The sequence below is a fragment of the Etheostoma cragini genome, chromosome 5 (genome assembly GCF_013103735.1).
Source record: "Etheostoma cragini isolate CJK2018 chromosome 5, CSU_Ecrag_1.0, whole genome shotgun sequence".
Taxonomy (NCBI): domain Eukaryota; kingdom Metazoa; phylum Chordata; class Actinopteri; order Perciformes; family Percidae; genus Etheostoma; species Etheostoma cragini.
The window spans coordinates 5,239,033-5,258,248 of NC_048411.1; the positions used below are offsets into that span (position 1 = coordinate 5,239,033).

At 41.0% G+C, this 19,216-nt stretch overlaps 1 protein-coding gene across 2 annotated transcripts in view; it reads left to right on the plus strand.

Moving 5' to 3' along the window:
- atp2a2a (ATPase sarcoplasmic/endoplasmic reticulum Ca2+ transporting 2a) overlaps positions 1-18,732 on the plus strand; it is a 30,123-nt gene extending 11,391 nt beyond the window's left edge. The window contains exons 6-21 of one of the 2 annotated variants that reach the window (XM_034872379.1): positions 6,279-6,359; positions 7,302-7,387; positions 7,561-8,025; positions 10,990-11,078; positions 11,280-11,382; positions 11,749-11,880; positions 11,972-12,091; positions 12,543-12,761; positions 12,890-13,225; positions 13,768-13,988; positions 14,086-14,288; positions 14,410-14,495; positions 14,581-14,714; positions 14,834-14,951; positions 16,097-16,217; positions 18,543-18,732. In XM_034872379.1, coding sequence (XP_034728270.1) covers positions 6,279-6,359; positions 7,302-7,387; positions 7,561-8,025; positions 10,990-11,078; positions 11,280-11,382; positions 11,749-11,880; positions 11,972-12,091; positions 12,543-12,761; positions 12,890-13,225; positions 13,768-13,988; positions 14,086-14,288; positions 14,410-14,495; positions 14,581-14,714; positions 14,834-14,951; positions 16,097-16,217; positions 18,543-18,556 — 2,528 coding nt within the window. In that variant the 3' untranslated portion in view covers positions 18,557-18,732. Of the gene's footprint in view, positions 1-6,278; positions 6,360-7,301; positions 7,388-7,560; positions 8,026-10,989; positions 11,079-11,279; positions 11,383-11,748; positions 11,881-11,971; positions 12,092-12,542; positions 12,762-12,889; positions 13,226-13,767; positions 13,989-14,085; positions 14,289-14,409; positions 14,496-14,580; positions 14,715-14,833; positions 14,952-16,096; positions 16,855-18,542 lie in introns of those variants that run through there. The other variant, XM_034872378.1, reaches the window with a different exon arrangement.
- The last annotated feature ends 484 nt before the right edge of the window (positions 18,733-19,216 follow it).

Genomic DNA, 19,216 nt, shown 5'->3' on the forward strand with positions numbered 1-19,216 from the left:
GGAAAATGGCTGCAATGAAACAAAGAGTGAAAAATTTAAAGGGGTCTGAATACTTTCCGTACCCACTGTAAATGTAGTTCAGTCAACATTACAACATTCCCCTCTGAGGTGTAGTGGAGTACAAGTATGAAGTAGCAGCAGGGGTGATTCTAGGATGGATCAGACCTTTACGGGCGCTCAGCCCTTAATGAGAACAGCTCTAGGTCTAGGGTCCCCGTTTTAAGTTTTACACAAAAAACCTAACTTAAGCAGACCACTGTTTTCACAATAACATTTTTGTTTCTTACAAGGCTGCAAGGACAAGTTTGATATGTTTTGTGTGATGTTTATGTTACATAGCGTTTAGTTTGCTAATATGTTTTCTAGAATGCCTCTTTGCTTTCACAATACGTTTTCTCTGTAACTACAACGTCAGGAAGTCAAAGGTTTAGGTCTTGTTGGTGTTGTATGGGTGGTTAAAATGTTAGTCTAGTGGTTGATCTTGATATTGATTTCAATTTAGAATTAATTGTGTAAGGGTGAATGTGCATGTCATTTCTGCCAGCCTCTACTAAAACCATGATTATTTTTGACAGGAGGCGAACACTATAAACGCCCCCAGTCCTGAGACAAGAACCCATACGAGCTAAAACTTCCTACCCTATACGAGCCAAAATGTTACCAAAGATTCTCTGGTAGGTTGCTCTTGGTCACTCACTGGTCAAAACTCAAAACTAAAGGAGACCAGCCCCACAGTTTTGTAGCAAACTTCCACTATTTTAGACTTGCTTTTTATTGATTTTATTGTTTGTTTTAGGACTGTAATCTCCCAGTCGACTAATCGATTGATTGGTTGATACGTTCTGGCTCGACCAAAAATCTGATTGGTCGATTTTTTGCAGCGTTAATTTCATCAGGTGGAAGCATAGGCCGTTGCGGTCTACGGGTGGAAAGCACTAATTGCTAATGGGGGTGTTGTCAGAGCACCCCTTTTTCTCAAGTAACAGTCTGTCTTTAGAACACCCCCCCTTTTTTCACTTTTTTTGGATAAGCCCAACCCACTGGGGACAGATTGAAGATAGAACTAGAAAGCCTTGGTGGTTTGCTGAAGATTTATTTAATTGTGAGTGTTTAATTTAAAGTCAGTCCTCCTCTACCATGTCAAAGACGTCGTCAGTGTGGCGGGATTTTACAAAAAGAGATAATAGAAAAAAGTCGAATGCAAAGTTTGCACGTAACAGTTTGCATTTCGCAGCTCGACTACAAACATGGCATATCACCTAAAAACGGTAAGCTAACTTTTCTGCGTTAGGTTGTCCTGTTTTGAGTAGGTTATATGAACATATCAGAATTGGCATATTTCATAGTTTAATAATCGTTTTATAACTACAGGCAAACCCACCCGCAATGACGGTTGGGTCCCCAGACCGCACCCAGACCACGCTGGATGTTAAGCCTCTATCATCCAAACGCAAAAATAATATCACAGGGGGAATTGTCAATTTAATGGCTCAGGATATGAGGCCCATTGCTGTTGTGGAGGGCTGAGGTTTTAAGAACTTGTTAATATACAGCGCTAGCACGCCACACCATCAAGCATGGACTAACCGGAAAATGTGAGGGACTCAAAGGGAGTAGGTTTCAGAGTTAGTACAACACAGCGAGGCACTGAGCTTGACCACAGATATGTTTAAATATACAATGTACATTAAAGTGGACGTGCCTTTTGTGTTTAATAGTAAAAGTTCTAAATTAATAGTCTATTTGTGTCTCAGCCGCAAAGACGAACTCCTATGTTCAGCCTCTCCGTGCGAGGACATGCATACTGATGTGTATGAAGCACTTTTCAAAACAAGTTACAAAGTGCTTCATACATAAAGGCGCTGCTACTACTAAAGGTATTAAGATTTGTAACAAACAAAAAAGGCAAAGCAGAGATCTCAGGGAGACAGTGTAGAGATTATGCTTTAGAGGTTATGCTTATGATTATGCTTTAGAGATAGTGGTCATGTAATTTAGGTCATAGGTGATGGTTCATTCCAAAGTCAGCTGACACGTGTTTGAATCTGTATCAGTGACTACTTAACAGGAGGAAGTAAAGAGCTCTTGAGTATTGGTATGTCTCGCCTACCAGGAAACTGCAAACTAAACATTATTGTATTTACTCTGCAATCAGTGTTGGGCAAGTTAATTTTAAAAAGTAATTAGTTACTAGTTACAGCTACTAGTTAACTTAACTAAATTCATTACAAATTATAAAAGTAACTAGTTACTTCAGAAAGTAACTAATGCGTTAGTTTCAAGTACATTTTTCAATGCTCAAATGTGACCCCACCTCCACCCCTCTTTAACAGAACATAAAATACATGTGCATGTTCAATTATTTATGATAAATCTGAATATTATAATGAAATGGACACTTATTACAATACATTGTTAACAGAAACTGCACACAAATCTAAACTCTTTTAATGTTGCTGTGAGACAAAGAGAGACGAGCCTCCAATCAAATGCCATGTCTGTAGATAATATGTCTAGTAGATCAATACAAATAACAACATAGATGTTTTGGAACCATCAACAGGCCACAACTGGGCAAAATTAAACAATGCTTGTTAAGCACTATTGCAAAAATAAAAAATAATTAAATACACTCTTTATAGTGTAAATAACGTAAGTGGCCTGATGCTTATTCTTTTGCGCTGGTGTGTGGGGGTGTGTGTGTTAGAGCGAGGAAGAAGTGAGAAAGTGACATCGATTAGCTTTGGAGTGAGCAGCCACTCTAGAGTCATATAGTGAGAGAAACAAAGTTTTTTGGATAACATCATTGAGTAATTGTGTTGGAAGAGTGTTGGAAGGAAAGCGGCAGGATGCTTCACCTGTTGATGGTTCTGAATGGTCCACTCAACATGACAGGTCAGCCTTTTGTTCAGCTGCCATCAGCACATGGGGCCTCCTGGCTGGCTGGCCGGCCAAACCACATTCAATCCCCTAACACATGACAGAGGCAGGTGCCAAAGCTAACCGCTTTGGTCTTGTCACTGCCTCGCCTGGTGTTGAAAGGTCTATTTCAAAGACATCTCTGGGAGTTACTTTGAGTGAAATGTTCTACTGGGTCTGAACTTTTATAACTGAAAATTCTCTAGGACTCTATGACCTGTTGGCAAGCACAGAGGTAAAAATGAGGAGATGCTTGGACTTCTACCAAGAAGGATGTTGACGCAAAGGGACAGATGATATACACACACTTGTTCATACCAGGTCTGCAGTGTAACACAGCCTTGAGACAATTCCAATGTTTCACTGTGTCACAGTCTCGACAATCACTGGTTTCTTTGTATGTTGTATTACATCAGCAAGCACCATCATTATAAGCCTATCCCTGTAGTCATGCTTCTTAGCTCAGCAGACTTTTAGAAGTTGTCAGTATTTATTCTTTTGGGGGTGGCAATAGTTCAGTCCATGGGGACTTGGCTTGGGAACTGAAGGGTTGCCAGTCACGTCCCTGTACATGTGTGTGTGTTTCGGGCCGTGTCTTCTAATTCTTCAAAAACAATGACTTGGCAAAGGAAGTGTTGTCCAACCATCAAGGATGTAGTGTAATTGTAAAGCTTTTTGGCTTATTAAGAAAAACTTTAATTTATGTTACTGTGATGCATCAAACTTCCGTTGCTCAATCTGTGACCTGGGTTACCTGACCTTCTCAGAAGGGAAGGTTCTGTTGCACTCATTGTTCCGGGTTCAGATGGTTTAAAAATGCAACATGGTCCTCAGAAAAACTGTCATTGTCAATCTGACTGGCCAATCCCTGCTGACAGATCAGAGTTCCTGGCACTGCTGTCAGGACATCTAATGACTTGACAGTCGTCCAGCTTCAAGTTACTACTCATGTAGTAGGAGGTTTGAAATGCACGACAAGGCTATACATTTTTTTTTTAATGTGTAAAAATGTAGACATTTATCTGTTAATGGAATAGTAAGGTGAGACAACATGATAGCTTCAAGTGTCTCTTCGTGGAGTCTTCCTATGCTATGGCAATGATGAGGAAACAGCTGCCATTATATGCCACATTTAAACCTGATCAGGGCTTTGGAGAACTTGGGGATTTTCCCATTTATGGCTGCATGCATTGTTGTTAACATTGCAATTTCCCCTTCCTTCCCTCAAGGGTATGTGTCTCCCTCAAATGGGAAGCTCCTTGATGTTCCTACATGATTTCACATTTACCAAATCTTGGTTTTCGTTTCTTTCCTGAACAGGAGTTTGGGTTTTCACTTCAGCTTTGTCTTGTTTTTTTTACTAGATTCGTAGATTTTTGGCAGGCTTATTTGTGTTCCTGTATTCTAACTTTACCTTTTTGGTTGGGGTTAGTCATCAACAGAAGTTCATTTTCAGGATAAAGCCTGACATTAGGCCCGTGGCTTACGTGCAAGATGTTCTCTCTCTGTGTTTTCATTCTCAAAATCTCTTTTCTTAGCTTCAGAAAACAACAACTTTCAAGTTAGCAAGCTACATAATAATTTTTTTGGGGAGTTTTGAAGAAAATGTGGCTCATGCAACAATTCAGGCCTGTTTGGTCCTTTCCGTGAATAATTAAAGTATTTACAAAAAATACTTTTCCAGCATTTACTTTCTAACTGGGATGTTTTGGGACTGTTTGGCGGGAATTGCTATAGACAAAATACACATGACGATAAAGATCAAATTATGTCCAACTAATTTAAATAGCTCACATTACTTTATTGTGTGAAAAGTTAACTTCAGTTACTATTTTATTTTGCGTTTTGCAGCAAGCATATGTCCCATCAAAACAAGTTCCTTCCTGAGACTATTTTGCAGAGCCATCGTTGCTGTATCTGGAAACCAACACCGCCCAAGACCATTGTGATTGGTTTAAAGAAAAGTAAACAAAACGGAGCATTTTTTTATTCTATCACAGAATGTATCTGTGGTGTTGCCAGACCTTATTCCACAGCGCTGTGACTGTAGGTCCGGCAGTGAAAGACTAGGTTGGGGCAAACCCAAACCCTTTTGTATTAATCTGACACAATTTGCATTTTTAACAAAGTAAGCCTATATGTAGACTACGCCAACGCAACTGTGCCATAGCCTGAGCCATTTCCCCAGTTTCATTGCCTTTATGTACCATTAGGAAGCTGAACTGGGTCACAGCAATTCCAATGTACCCAAATTGGCCTTTTCCTTTGAGACAGGCCTTTTATGGCTCACAGGTCCCTCATTTCCTCTTCTTTCTTTGGCTTTCCTTCTCTATCCCTGCAGTAATGGCAGCACTGCTCTGCTGCTGTGTGGCACAGCAACCTCCCTGTAATGACATGTGCTTCATCAGTTCAGATTTTTACAAATGTTGAATAAACTGCTTGTAGAAAATGGACAACATCTCAACTGTTAAATATTAATTTAAAATGATTACACACTAGAGGATGGATACCCGACCCGAGCCCGACGGGACCGGGCCTGATTTTTAGAAAGGATGCTCGGGTTTGGGTCGGGCTCGGTCACATCAGCGCGATAAGGCATTGAAATTTTTTTTGTGTAATCTCATTCTTTTTTCCTGTTTATAACTTTTGGGTTTTTATTTCTATTGGTTTTCTTTTTTCTTTTTTGCTTGCTTATTTACTGTTTGGGTCTTACTGTATTTTACAATTTTTTATCATGTGAAGCACTTTGCTACTTTGTCTGTAAAAGGTACTATATATCAAGTAAACCTATTATATTACATTCTGAGCAGCGGCAGCAAGGCATTAAACTAAACATGCACAGTATATGTGTGAGTTAATGCTGAATTACCGCATCTCTTATTGGGGCGGCTTATCAATACAGGTTAAGCAAGGTATTTATTTTACTCAGATTTACTGACATAATCCCCCACATATGATGTTAATAAAAGCGGGCTTTCCACACAAACAAACGTACATGTGTCATTAGTATGAGAAACAAATGCGATTTTAACTGTGTCGGGCTAGGGTCTGGCTCGGACATAAATATCTTAATGCCTGTTGGGCTCGGGTCGGGTTCGGTTACTGCTCTGTCGGACGCGGGCCGGGCTCGGACAGAAAAATCCGGCCCGATCCGCACTCTAGTAAACACACACACAGAGCATTGTACTCAGTGGTAATCAAACCTCTAGTGGGACTATTCATGTGGTGTAAAAGACTACTGAGGCATCATATACAATGTCATGATATATGAATATAACTGTTAACATCCAACAGCCTTCAGTTGCAGATTTTCAAATGTTTATGCTCCTCATGCTTTTCTCTCTTCTGTTTGTTTATAGTTGGAGACAAGGTGCCTGCTGACATCCGTATCTGTTCAATCAAATCAACAACTCTGAGGGTAGACCAGTCCATTCTGACCGGTAAGACATGTTTGCTGATGATATCACAGCCATCAAATTATTTTCCTGGGCCATTTTTTTGTCAATTAAATAGGCTTTCTCCTGATAACATGGGTTAATGTAATCATTTTAACCATCAAATGTTATTGATTTGTTCGCTTGCAACTGTGATAAATGCTACATTTATACACACTGGAGAGCTACAAACTTTATCATTTTGTTTTTTGCCCTGTATGTTTTTTTTCAAATTCTTATTTTTACTGTTTTTTATCAAGACCATGCCATCCTGCATTTCACTGCACACATGTAAACCTATGTTTGTTATTCAATATTAAATAGGTTTTTGAGCTGAGCTAAGAATTTGGATATCTAGGCCATCTTTTACTTAATCACACATTTTAAACAAAGGCTTAAGTATTACCACCTTTTCCTTTCTAAACTTTTTATTCGCCTTGCCAGGGAATTTATTTTCTAATATGGACACTTATTTCTTTGATTTAAAATACATCTTTGGCTGCAACAAGTGGAATGGGTCACACATGCAATAGTACCTGGCACACACATAGTTCAATCGGTTGTTTTATTCGAGGCTACAGCAGGGTTTCATTTGATATTTTTTGTATATTTTGAATAAACTATTTGGCAACTTAAAATTAACTTCAGACTCTACACTGATGCTCCTTTTTTATTTTCTCAAAATAAGAGCACAACGTTATACAAGATACTCTCACGCTGGATGACAAGAGCATTTTTTTAACAAGAGCAGTTAAGCTGGCTGCAGAATAAGCCAAGAGATGTATCATGACACTGTTTTCAATTAGCATGTTTGCTTCTCAATTAAAACATTCAAGAGCATGTGAGATACCATAGATCTCTCTCTGTAGAGATAATTGCTCTTGCTTTTTTCCTATATGAGGAAACTGCAAACTGAATTTAACACGCTGCCCTCTGTTGTCTTTGTAGGTGAATCTATCTCGGTCATCAAACATACCGACCCTGTGCCCGACCCTCGTGCTGTCAATCAGGACAAGAAGAACATGCTCTTCTCTGTAAGCTTACCTCTGCACACGCTATCACACATCCTGTTGATGTCCTTCAACATCTTGTCTGTTTAATTGCTGTTAACTTCCTGCAAAAAGTCGCTCCTGTTGTTATTTCTAGATGTGTGAGATACTATCAGATGTACTTGATCCAACATGTACTATATTACTTGTTATTACAGGGTACTAACATTGCATCTGGAAAGGCCGTGGGTGTGGTCGTGGCCACAGGTGTCAACACAGAGATTGGTAAGATCCGTGACGAGATGGCGGCCACCGAGCAGGAGAAGACACCCCTGCAGCAGAAGCTGGATGAGTTTGGCGAGCAGCTGTCAAAGGTCATCTCCCTCATCTGCATCGCCGTGTGGATCATCAACATCGGCCACTTTAACGACCCCGTCCATGGAGGCTCCTGGATCCGCGGCGCCGTCTACTACTTCAAGATCGCCGTGGCACTGGCAGTGGCTGCCATACCAGAGGGTCTTCCTGCTGTCATCACCACCTGCCTGGCCCTGGGCACCCGCCGCATGGCCAAAAAGAATGCCATTGTCCGCAGCCTGCCATCCGTGGAGACCTTGGGCTGCACCTCTGTCATCTGCTCTGACAAGACGGGAACCCTGACCACCAACCAGATGTCTGTGTGCAGAGTGAGTCTCTCATGCATGTATGCACACAAAACACGCATGCACGCTCGCTCACTCACACTCACACACTTACAGTCTCTCTTGGTGCATTGCTGAGCAGGTTGGTCGTCAGTGTTTTGCCATCTTGGTTGTCACTGTCTGGTGAGTGAATGAGGTGACAGCAGTTAGAGAAACTGACTGTCAGTCACAGCAAGCATGTTAATACTGTCTGTCCAAAAAGAGAGGGGGGAGTGTTCCTTGTAATCAGGTATCCCGGTTATTGAACACAAAGGCAACATACTGCCATTTGTCCAATGTACATTGAGGTGTCAGATGACTTGCAGTGCTGCTGTTACATAACGGACTTTGCGTCACCCAGCCAGCCTGTAGTTCCTTTCTCACTTTCTGTGAGTAACAACCCAGCACTACTTGGCCACACATTAAGAGATTTCAGCATTTATTAGTTTAATCCTCTTTTGTTGACTGTTCAGTGCTTTCTCCGAAATTTGGCACAGCCTGAATAAGACTGTGGCATTAATGTACAAATTTTATGTGACAGATATTGTACTTGCCATGAGTAAATAGCCTTGTGATTGTGCAATTACTGCTGTTGTCAGTGATTTATAGTGATTCACAAAGAGCCATGTATTAAACTACTGAAAAGAGAAAACCTTTGCTCTGAGGAAAAAACCTCTAAAGAGATGTGCTACTTGAATTTACACTTCTATCTAATTATTCGTATAATTAACGTTTTTATCCATATTGCAGTAAAAAGGCAATTATTTTCTTCACATAGACATGCAACATTTAATGATAAATTAAGAGCATATGATGATGACTAAAAGAATATAAAGCTGCATGCAGTTAGACCATGGTTTGTTAGAAATTTGCATACTAGCGTACTTTATACTAGAACTGAAACGATTCCGAAAGTAATTTGATTACTAAAATTATCATTGCATTTTTTTGCATTGAAGCTTGTATAACTCATTTGACTGTACACATCCGCATGGATTATTACAATTGCCACACAATGGGTTTATGGTGGGGTGTGACGAAGATGCAAAATGGAAGAAGAGAAAGAAAATAGCAAGACAGGCCAGAGAAAACAACAAAGTGTCCAACTCATCATTCCAAGCTGAAACAAAACAAAAGCTCAAGTGTGTAAAACCAAACTAGCTTGCCACAACGGCACATTGTCAGTGCTTCAGCAGAAAGCAGCCAGTCTAATGTTACCACCTAATCTGCAGAGCGGTTTTGACACAAGGTAGCATTATCATTTAATGTAAAATTGAGATGAGAGCTCATCCACCATGCCCGGCGGCAATCCCTGGGTTTATTCCATTACCCAGCGGACTTGGCGGATGAGGGAGTTTACACCCTGAAGACACTGAGCTAGTTAGCTGGTATAGTTATTTTCCATTTATTTGCCACGTATAAAATGTAATAAGTGAATAAAAAGAGAATGTAATCCTTTCAGTTACTTGAATTTGTGCATAAAAAACAGTGTAATAATAATAATAATAAAATATGTGTGTGATGGGGGGTCGCAGTATAAGTCAGTGTTGGCATTTAGGATCCTAGTAGCTTGAGGGTAGAAGCTCCTCCTGAGCATCTCAATGCTGACATTCTTCCCAACCTTAACAGGGAGAAAAGGCTGTTACCCTTGTGGTCTGGCTCTTTAAAGATTTGTTTCCAGTCATTTCTTCAATTTTCTTTTATTCAATTTAAATTTTGAATTCAATTCAGTCCTCACAGTCCATAAACAAAACTTCACATGAATAATTGCAAATAGTATTGTATAAAACAAGTATGAAAGTGAAAAATTATACAGAAACAAAGAAGTTACAAATTGACAACTTCATTAAGGCTAATGACAGCAAGAGTTTAAATTAAATAGTGTTGAGTATATATCAGTTATTAAAAATAGCTTTCTTATTTGTTACCAGTTCAAGAGACTCAAAGTATTTGTCAGTTTTAATTTGGAATAATTTAAAACGTGGTCTTGAGTTGGATTTAGAACTTATATAATATATATTCTTGCTAACTTGGCATTTCTCAAGTACACAAAATTCACACACTGTGCAGTTGGAACTCATTACTTACTATATTTTACTTAGTATGAATAGTATCTTAGTGTGCGATTACGAACACAGCCCAATATTGTCATCTTGTCTTATGCAGTGTTTTGCATCCTGATAGAGGGATTTGGTCCGTAAGGAGGACATACTAATTAGCTTGTTATGTGTTAAATAGTAATCAAATGGCTGTGCGTACCATATGTACAGGGGTTTGACCCTTGCCGCGGCAAATGTCGTTCCCCCTCTCTCTCCCCTTTCCTGTCTTGGGCTGTCCTATCTAAAAAAATAAGGCCTAAAATACCCCAAAATGTATTAATGTTTAATTAATTTCATTCAGTTTTATTTATAGTGTCTAAATCATAACACAAGTTATCTCAGAATACTTTATAGATTGAGAGAGTAGTTCTAGACCACACTTTTATTTTGACTGAGACCCAATCCCCCGAAGAGCAAGTATTCATCAATCTCAAGTGTTTTCTTTAAATGAATAATGTCCATAAAATAAGTCTTTAAGTATCAGAGAAAAACAGCAGGGCTGGACTAGTTTTCATCCCCTATGTTCTGTTATAACCAATCCCTCACAAGCTGTGTGTCTGTGAGGGTGAAAGCGTCCTTTCTTTTGGGCACAGCGTCTGTCTTTAATCGGCCCTTGGCAGTCTCTTCTGTTAACTTAAGGAAGCAAACTAAACACCCTTGTTCACATTATGCAGCGTGCCACCCAGCGTTGCCCTCACAGAGAGACGGTGTAACACTTTAGGCTAATCTACTGTCAAAAAGAGCTCTCGCTCCTAAGGTCTGCTGGGATTTCTGAGGTTTCTGCTGCCACCTGCTGTGTCAGTTATCAAATGGTGTCTGTGTTTCAAAAAATCATGTTTCTTTTTGTCCCACCTGCTCTCTTGTTCTCCAGATGTTCGTTATCAACAAGGCTGAAGGTGACAGTTGTGCTCTGTCGGAGTTCACCATCACAGGTTCTACCTACGCACCTGAGGGAGAAGTGTGAGTACTTCACAGCTGACTCTGTAACAGACAAAACAATTAATGGAGCTGAAAATATCTCATTAAATTGACTCAGTGAATTGTAGGTTAAAGGAAATATGTATATTTTAATGCAACAATAGATAAGGTTTTTAATGTTATATGAACTAAACACTCACACACGTACACACGCACAGGTTAATAGTTTATACCTTCCCTCAGGTACCAGGATGGTAAACCAGTGAAAACCTCCCAGCATGATGCCCTGGTTGAACTGGCTACAATCTGTGCCCTGTGTAACGACTCCTCTCTGGACTTCAACGAGGTCTGAACTCTGTCTTCCTACTTGACATGTCAGAAGTGTAGAGTTGTGTGTGTGTGTATGAGTGTGTGTGTGCCTGTGCAAGGACTCAATAGACCATAACTGACACCACTTATGTACTAAGTAAATGGAAGAGGAAACATAGAAACCTTACTTTTTACAATATGGGACCTTTAACAGATGTACTTTACCAAAACATAGTCAATAACTGTTACAAACATAGACCCTAAAACTGTTTAGTTGGACGTTGGTGGGTTTAATCTGTTTTAAATAAGCTTTATGGGCAAATCTAAAATGTATGCAATGAGTGTAAACATTTTTTTTTTGATGAGGTAAAAATATTACCATGACTGTTTTTGGATGTTTCAGGTGAAGGGTGTGTACGAAAAGGTGGGTGAGGCCACAGAGACCGCACTAACCTGTTTGGTGGAGAAGATGAATGTCTTTGACACTGAAGTCCACAGCCTGTCCAAGATTGACAGAGCTAATGCCTGCAACTCAGTGAGTGACACCAGCTCCCTCACCTGCTAACGCTGCTACTGCTCTCACTCAGCAGGTTTTTCTGACTCTGTCCGTTTATTTGTCTGAGCAGGTGATCAAGCAGCTGATGAAGAAGGAGGTCACCCTGGAGTTCTCCAGAGACAGGAAGTCCATGTCTGTCTACTGCACCCCCAACAAGTCTCGTTCTTCCATGGGCAAGATGTTTGTCAAGGTATACTGAAAGAAACGTACAGAGAACTAGTCGATAGCTTTGCTTTTGATGCCTAACAGCCAGTGTTGGAATGCGACTAAGTACTTTTACTCAAATACTGTGCTTGGGTACAAATTTGAGGTACACACAAAATGCTTGTAGTTTTAAAAATGTTTTATTATAAATTAAAGTTCCCAACAATATAACGGCCTACAAGTACAGCTGAAATGATTAGACGATTGAAAATTGAGTTGATTGCATTGAGTACTTTCACATATAATACTAAAAGTACATTTTACTAATGATTCTTTAATACAGTAGTTTCAATGCAGGACTTTTACTTAATAGAGTATTTTTACAGTGGGGTATGAGTACTTTTACTTTAACCAAAGGGATTTGAATACTTCTTCCACCACTGCTGACAGTCTGCTTCCATGTTGTGAATATTTAATTCCTATGCTCTACTCCAAAGGGGGCCCCAGAGGGAGTTATTGAGAGGTGCACCCACATCAGAGTTGGCAACAGCAAAGTTCCTTTAAGCAAAGGAATCAAGGAAAAGATCATGTCTGTGATTCGTGAGTACGGGACAGGTCGTGACACCCTTAGGTGCCTGGCTCTTGCAACACGAGACAGCCCGCCCAAAATGGAGGACATGATTCTGTCAGACCCTATCAAATTCGCAGCGTACGAGGTGAGTTTTTTTTTAATCTAACGTTTGGTACAATTGTTTGGATGATACGTAGCTGTATTTGGTGTCTACTTGTGGAGTATTCTTTTCAGTCCCAACATTCAGTCACTTCTCTGTCTCTCTGCCTCCAGTCCGACCTGACCTTCGTCGGTTGTGTCGGCATGTTGGACCCTCCCAGACAGGAGGTGGCTGCCTCCATCAAGCTGTGCCGCCAAGCCGGCATCCGCGTCATCATGATCACAGGAGATAACAAGGGCACAGCTGTGGCAATCTGCCGTCGCATTGGCATCCTGAGCGAGGAGGATGATGTCGAGCAAATGGCCTTCACCGGGCGGGAGTTTGACGAACTTTCGCCCGCTGCTCAGCGTGATGCTGTGACTAACGCTCGCTGTTTTGCCCGCGTTGAGCCTTCCCATAAGTCCAAGATTGTTGAGATCCTGCAAGGATTTGACGAGATCACTGCTATGGTATGAAGTCTGAAATCTGATTAAGCAGAGTTTCCTGCTGATCATAAGTGCTTTCTCATTTTATTTGAAGTAACCTGAGTTTACAACCGTCTATATTTAGGTTGTGAAGTTTGTCTTAATTGGTAATTAGTCATTATTGGGTTAGGGTTAGGGTTCAAGGTGGAGGCTGGGGGTGTGGCCTTGACCAACTGCCACTTTGCTCGTTTGAAAACCATGTCTCTCTATTATGGGTGGGGCCAATCGGGCGGGCAAAGCAGAGAAAGGGGAGGTAACCTTGCCCCTTATGACCTCAAAAGGAGCAAGATTTCAGATTGGCCCATCTGAGCTCTCATTTTCTCAAAAGCAGAGCAGGATACCCAGGGCTCGGTTTACACCTTCTGCCAATTCTAGCCACTGGGGGACTATAGGCAGGCTGGGGGAACGCATATTAATGTAAAAGTGAAATAGTAGTTTAGTGAAATTGTGGGACCTTAAACACGTTGAAATCTTCTTTGTTGGCCTTGGAAAACGTCACTCTTCTGTAACAAAATATTTCTCCCCAGACAGGTGATGGAGTGAATGATGCCCCTGCTTTGAAGAAGGCAGAGATTGGCATCTCCATGGGCTCTGGCACTGCCGTGGCCAAGTCAGCCTCTGAGATGGTCCTCGCCGATGACAACTTTTCTTCCATTGTGGCCGCTGTTGAAGAAGGCAGAGCTATTTACAATAACATGAAGCAGTTCATCAGATACCTCATCTCCTCCAACGTGGGAGAGGTAGTCTGGTGAGTCATGACCCTAGATTTGAATTTATTTTCGATTTTGATTTATTTTCGATTTTGTGTCAGTAGACTTGCTAACTGGAGTTATTTCTCCTGATAGCATCTTCCTTACTGCGGCGCTGGGCTTCCCCGAGGCTCTGATTCCTGTTCAGCTGCTCTGGGTCAACCTGGTGACTGATGGCCTCCCTGCCACCGCCCTGGGCTTCAACCCCCCAGACCTAGACATAATGGAGAAGCCTCCTCGTAATGCTAAGGAGCCCCTCATCTCTGGCTGGCTCTTCTTCAGATACCTGGCCATTGGATGTAAGATGATAATGGACAGGAAAGGAAGGATAATAACATCAGAAAAATATCTGGTTTGCCTTCATGCAGTTTGACAAATAGGTACTCTGTGAATGAACATGTTTGGTGTCTTTGCTCATAGGCTATGTGGGAGCAGCCACGGTGGGAGCGGCTGCCTGGTGGTTTACTGTCTCTGAAGATGGACCTCAACTCACTCTGTACCAGCTGGTAAGTCTGCCTGTCCGAGTGTTAATGCTTCAGATCCCCCGCCGCTCTTTTCCGCTCCCTCACTCGCCTGCTTTTCTCCCTGCAGAGCCACTTCCTCCAATGCGCCCCTGACAACCCAGACTTTGATGGCCTGGACTGCCACGTGTTTGAGTCGCCCTACCCAATGACCATGGCCCTGTCTGTGCTCGTCACCATTGAGATGTGCAATGCTCTCAACAGGTAAATAAATATGTGCCACTCAGAAACACCAAAGCTCTCGTCTAGGGATAATTTGCAGTCATTGAAGGAAGGGCAAACTGTATAAATGAATTACCATCTGTGTTCTCTCTTCTGTCCAGTCTGTCGGAGAACCAGTCTCTTCTGCGGATGCCACCCTGGGAGAACATTTGGCTCTTGGGGGCCATCTGCCTCTCTATGTCCCTCCACTTCCTCATCCTCTATGTGGAACCTCTGCCTGTGAGTTTTTACAAAACTAGTTAATTCAAATTTGACTCAATGGGGCTGTCATTTAAAAACAAAACTCCGAAATGAGCTGCGAAATGAGCTGTGCAGGACACAGGTTGTTTTTCAGTAGTTACGTCTCTACTGGGCGCTTCTGTGCTGTGTTCTGGTTTTGTTCCTTCCTCCGCCATGCGCCATACCACACCAGGAGTGTCTAGCTGCCCGACTCGCAGATTATGTTGTCTCCACAAGTACTTTACAGAACAATCACAAGTTTATTAAGCTAGAATCTAACTTCCACTCCAAGCACTCCTGTAACTAAACTCCCTTCCTTCTCTTTTCTGTCATTCTCTATTATGTTTCACCTTCAAGATTCAATTTATTTCAATTTTATTGAAGTATCAATTTTATTATAGTATCAATTCATAGCAAGAGTTATCTTAAGACACTTTACTTTAGAGTAGGTCTAGACTACACTCTATAATTTACAAGGAGCGCACAGTTTTATTAGTTCCCTCCAGACTAAGCAACAGTGCGACAGTGGCGAGGAAAGACTCCCTTTTAGGAAGAAACCTTGGCTAGAGCCAGCCTCTTGGAGGCGGTGTCTGATTGGCTGGTCCGTGGTGTTGTAGAGGATACATGGCGGTAAACGATATAGGGGGGTGTCTTTTGGTAATTTGACTGAAAAATCTTGCTGTTTCACTGCCTGCAAATACGGGTCTTGTGTTTCTAATTGCCCCCTAGTGGTTGTATTCTATAAAAAAATGAATGTGATGGATTCTAGTCATGTGAAACAATAGATAGGTGTGTTTCAGTTACAGGGTTGTTGTTTAGTAAATCAGACACAGATGGTGCAGGCTGTAATGCTCTTCTTTATGTAGGCTTTTCATTTTCTACCAAAATGTTTTGAGTTGGGGGTATCTTGTTGAAAAAAATATTTCAAAGGGGGGTAAGTTATTAAAAAAAAAAACTTTGAGATTCGCTGCACTAGGCCACCCGGCGGCCCCATACCATTCATCTACATTCCCCTTCATGTACTGTAGGGTGATTTTAAGGTGTAGAGGTTGATCTGTGGTGACACAATGTGCACTCGTAATCCTGTAAAACTACAAAACCTGGCTGTAATGTTGCATTATGAACGCTGTCATGCTCTCTCCCAGGTCATCTTCCAGATCACCCCTCTGGATACGACCCAGTGGATGATGGTGCTGAAGATCTCCCTGCCCGTCATCCTGCTGGACGAGCTGCTTAAGTTTGTGGCCAGGAACTACTTGGACTTTGGTAAACAGCTGGAGAAGCCGGCCAGCAAAGGCTGCTCTCTGTCTGCATGTGCCGAGGGCATCTCGTGGCCCTTCGTGGCCATCTCCCTGCCCCTTTTGCTGTGGATCTACAGCACCGACACTAACGTGTCGGCCATGTTGTGGCCCTGACTGACTCCAGCACACTACCCTCCCTGTGCACCAGTGTGAAGTGGACATTAACACACACACACACACACACACACACACACACCTAACACAGTTACATTAACTCGGAACAACTTACAGTCAACACTTGCACCTGCTCTGATAGTCTGTCTGCTGTCAGTCTTTTGTATTTAGGACATTTTCACCGATACATATTTTTGGGTGGGGGGGCTTGGGATTAGTCATATTTTAATGACTTATATTATGTCCATGTGTTTTATTTTACCATCACGCTTTTCTCTCTTTTGATCCTCTGTTTGGAACAGAGACAGATGCCCACGCTGTCTGAGCTATTTGTTGAGCTGTACAGAGAATTGACACTATTTTATGATAATTCATATTTTGTAATTTCTGGGGAAAAGGATGTGGGAACAAAAGTGCTGGGTATGAAGAGGATGTAATTCTAAGGACCGCATAGGACAATACTAGGTTTGGGGCAAAGACTTGAATATATAAATACACTACCGGTCAAAAGTTTGGGGTCACTTAGAATTTTCCATTTCACTCCATTATAGACAGAATACTAGCTGAGATCAGTTGCATGGTTTTATAACCAGGGCAGCAGTTTTCAGATTACATTGATTATGTGTTTACATAATTGCAAAAGGGTTTTTCAATGTTTTCTCAGTTAGTTTTTAAAAATGATATCACATTACTAAACAGATGAACATTGGATGAATGGTTGCTAATAATCGGCAATGTAGATATTGCATTAAAGATCACCCCCCCCCACTCAGATCAGCTGGTACTGTGTCTATAGTGGAGAGGAATGGAAATTTGTAAGCGACCCCAAACCTTTGACCAGTAGTGTATTTAACCTGGCAGGAATCCCTAAAGTCATTTTTAAGCTCCATGCATTATCGTTCATTATTTTCTGCATTAGGCAGAGCACAGCTACCTCAATGCTGTTAATACGACCATTACTACCCATTTGTCTTAATCATTTCAGTGTTGAGGTAAAACACCAATTTTGGTTTAGCAGTAGAGACAAAGTCCTCGCACACATTGTAATGTTTTTCTAATATATTTTTCTTTTGTTATTGGAGGGAAACAAGGACAACAATACGTAACCAGTAGGATACAGGGCAATTTTTGATAAAGTCTGTTAAATTTGTTTACTTGAAGAAAACCCATTTGTCTTGATTTAGTTTAAAGTCAGAGTTTTGAGATTCAGTCTCAAGTTTCAATCTTAATTTTGCATCTTAATAACCGTTCTTTAAAATGTATGTATAATGTGCACATACTGTACTTGAATATGTAAAAAGGCACCAAGATGCTGTTAGTCTTATCAACTGAGCACAACATGGACAGCCGGTCATTGGAAAAGTCTGTATATCTGTACATAGCACACCAAGTACTATCTCTGGATGGATTTATTTTGTTGTTGCTGTCAACACGCTCCATTCATTTACACTAGCTTACTTAAGCGTGGTCTCAGCCTTTCTGCTTGCCTGCTCGAATAATACCAAGCCAGTGAGTGCTTTGTGTTTGTTAGTTCTAATTGTTGTTTCTCCCAATGCCTTCCCCCCGTTAACCTGCAGAGTGAGTACACTTTGACCTGCATGTTAACTAGCACTCTTCATGTGGTTGCACACACAGCTTTGCTGTCTGTCATTGCTCACGTGACAGTGACAGCAATAACAGCTCATGATATTTTTGATAGGACCAGCTTCTATTTTCTTCTTTGTAAATATACTTTTAATGGTACTAGAGGAGAAAAATGAAGGTGTTTGAGAGTTATTTTTTTTTTTAAATGCCTTCAATGTCACCAAGTGCCAGGTACACACTGAGTAGAAATAGGAGCCTTTTTGCATTTTAAACCGGACCAGTCACTGATGCTGGTTATTTTTGACTGTAGACTGGCTGCATGTTTCAGCAACTGGCATAAACACTGACATTTAAGTGCCCCAACACCATTACAGGACATGGTGCTGTTTTTTTATTTATACATCTTATTTTTTATTCCATTTGTCCTTTGATCTAATCTTCTGCCTGCCCATATCATGACCTTTATATATTTGCTCTTCTAATTAAGTATAGGTAGTGATGAATTTGAATGATTTGCTGCTCTAATGCTTTTACTTTGGCCTGTGATTCTTGTCCACTGATTGTGATTCTTCCTCTCTTTTTTTCTTTACAGAAAAGGCCAAGTAAGCCCACCTCTTCTCTAAATTCCTAGCAGAAACTTTGGTTTTGTTGTGTTGTGCATGTGTGTTTTGGGCAGCACATCCTACAAGAGCTGCATGTCAGTTAAAAAATATGAAGACAGAGGCTCATAAAGTTAATTCATCCTTTTTATAGAATGGCCATTAATAAATGTCTGAAAACTAGCCAACGCCACTCCATCAGTTCTTCCATCCTCTTGCATGAAGAGCCTTAGATTAGGATACAGTTCTCATGCCATCTTTTTAGACAGAGGTCCTGGTACTGTGTACAGTCAATCTTACATTATTCCATGGTGCATGTCCGATGAATCAGCCATCTGTTTTACCAGACTTGTGTAATAGACGACGTATAGTATTGGTAAATAGAATAGACATTCGTCAAATAGTTCATCTTTCCTAAGGAAATACTTTTATGGAATATTTAAAAACTAAACACCCTTTTTTTGCTTTGCACTGAGATGTGCAACATGTTTGGAGCAGATTCTGCCTTAGTTGGGAAGGCGAGCGTGGAGCGGTGCAGCAATGCATTCGTTTAACCATGACGCCAGGCAGTTGCTCCACTGGCAGTTTTTGCCAAACTGCTGTACTGTATTTTCAGAGATGATTGTACGATGTATCACATGAACTTTAGTTTCAGGTAAATAAAACT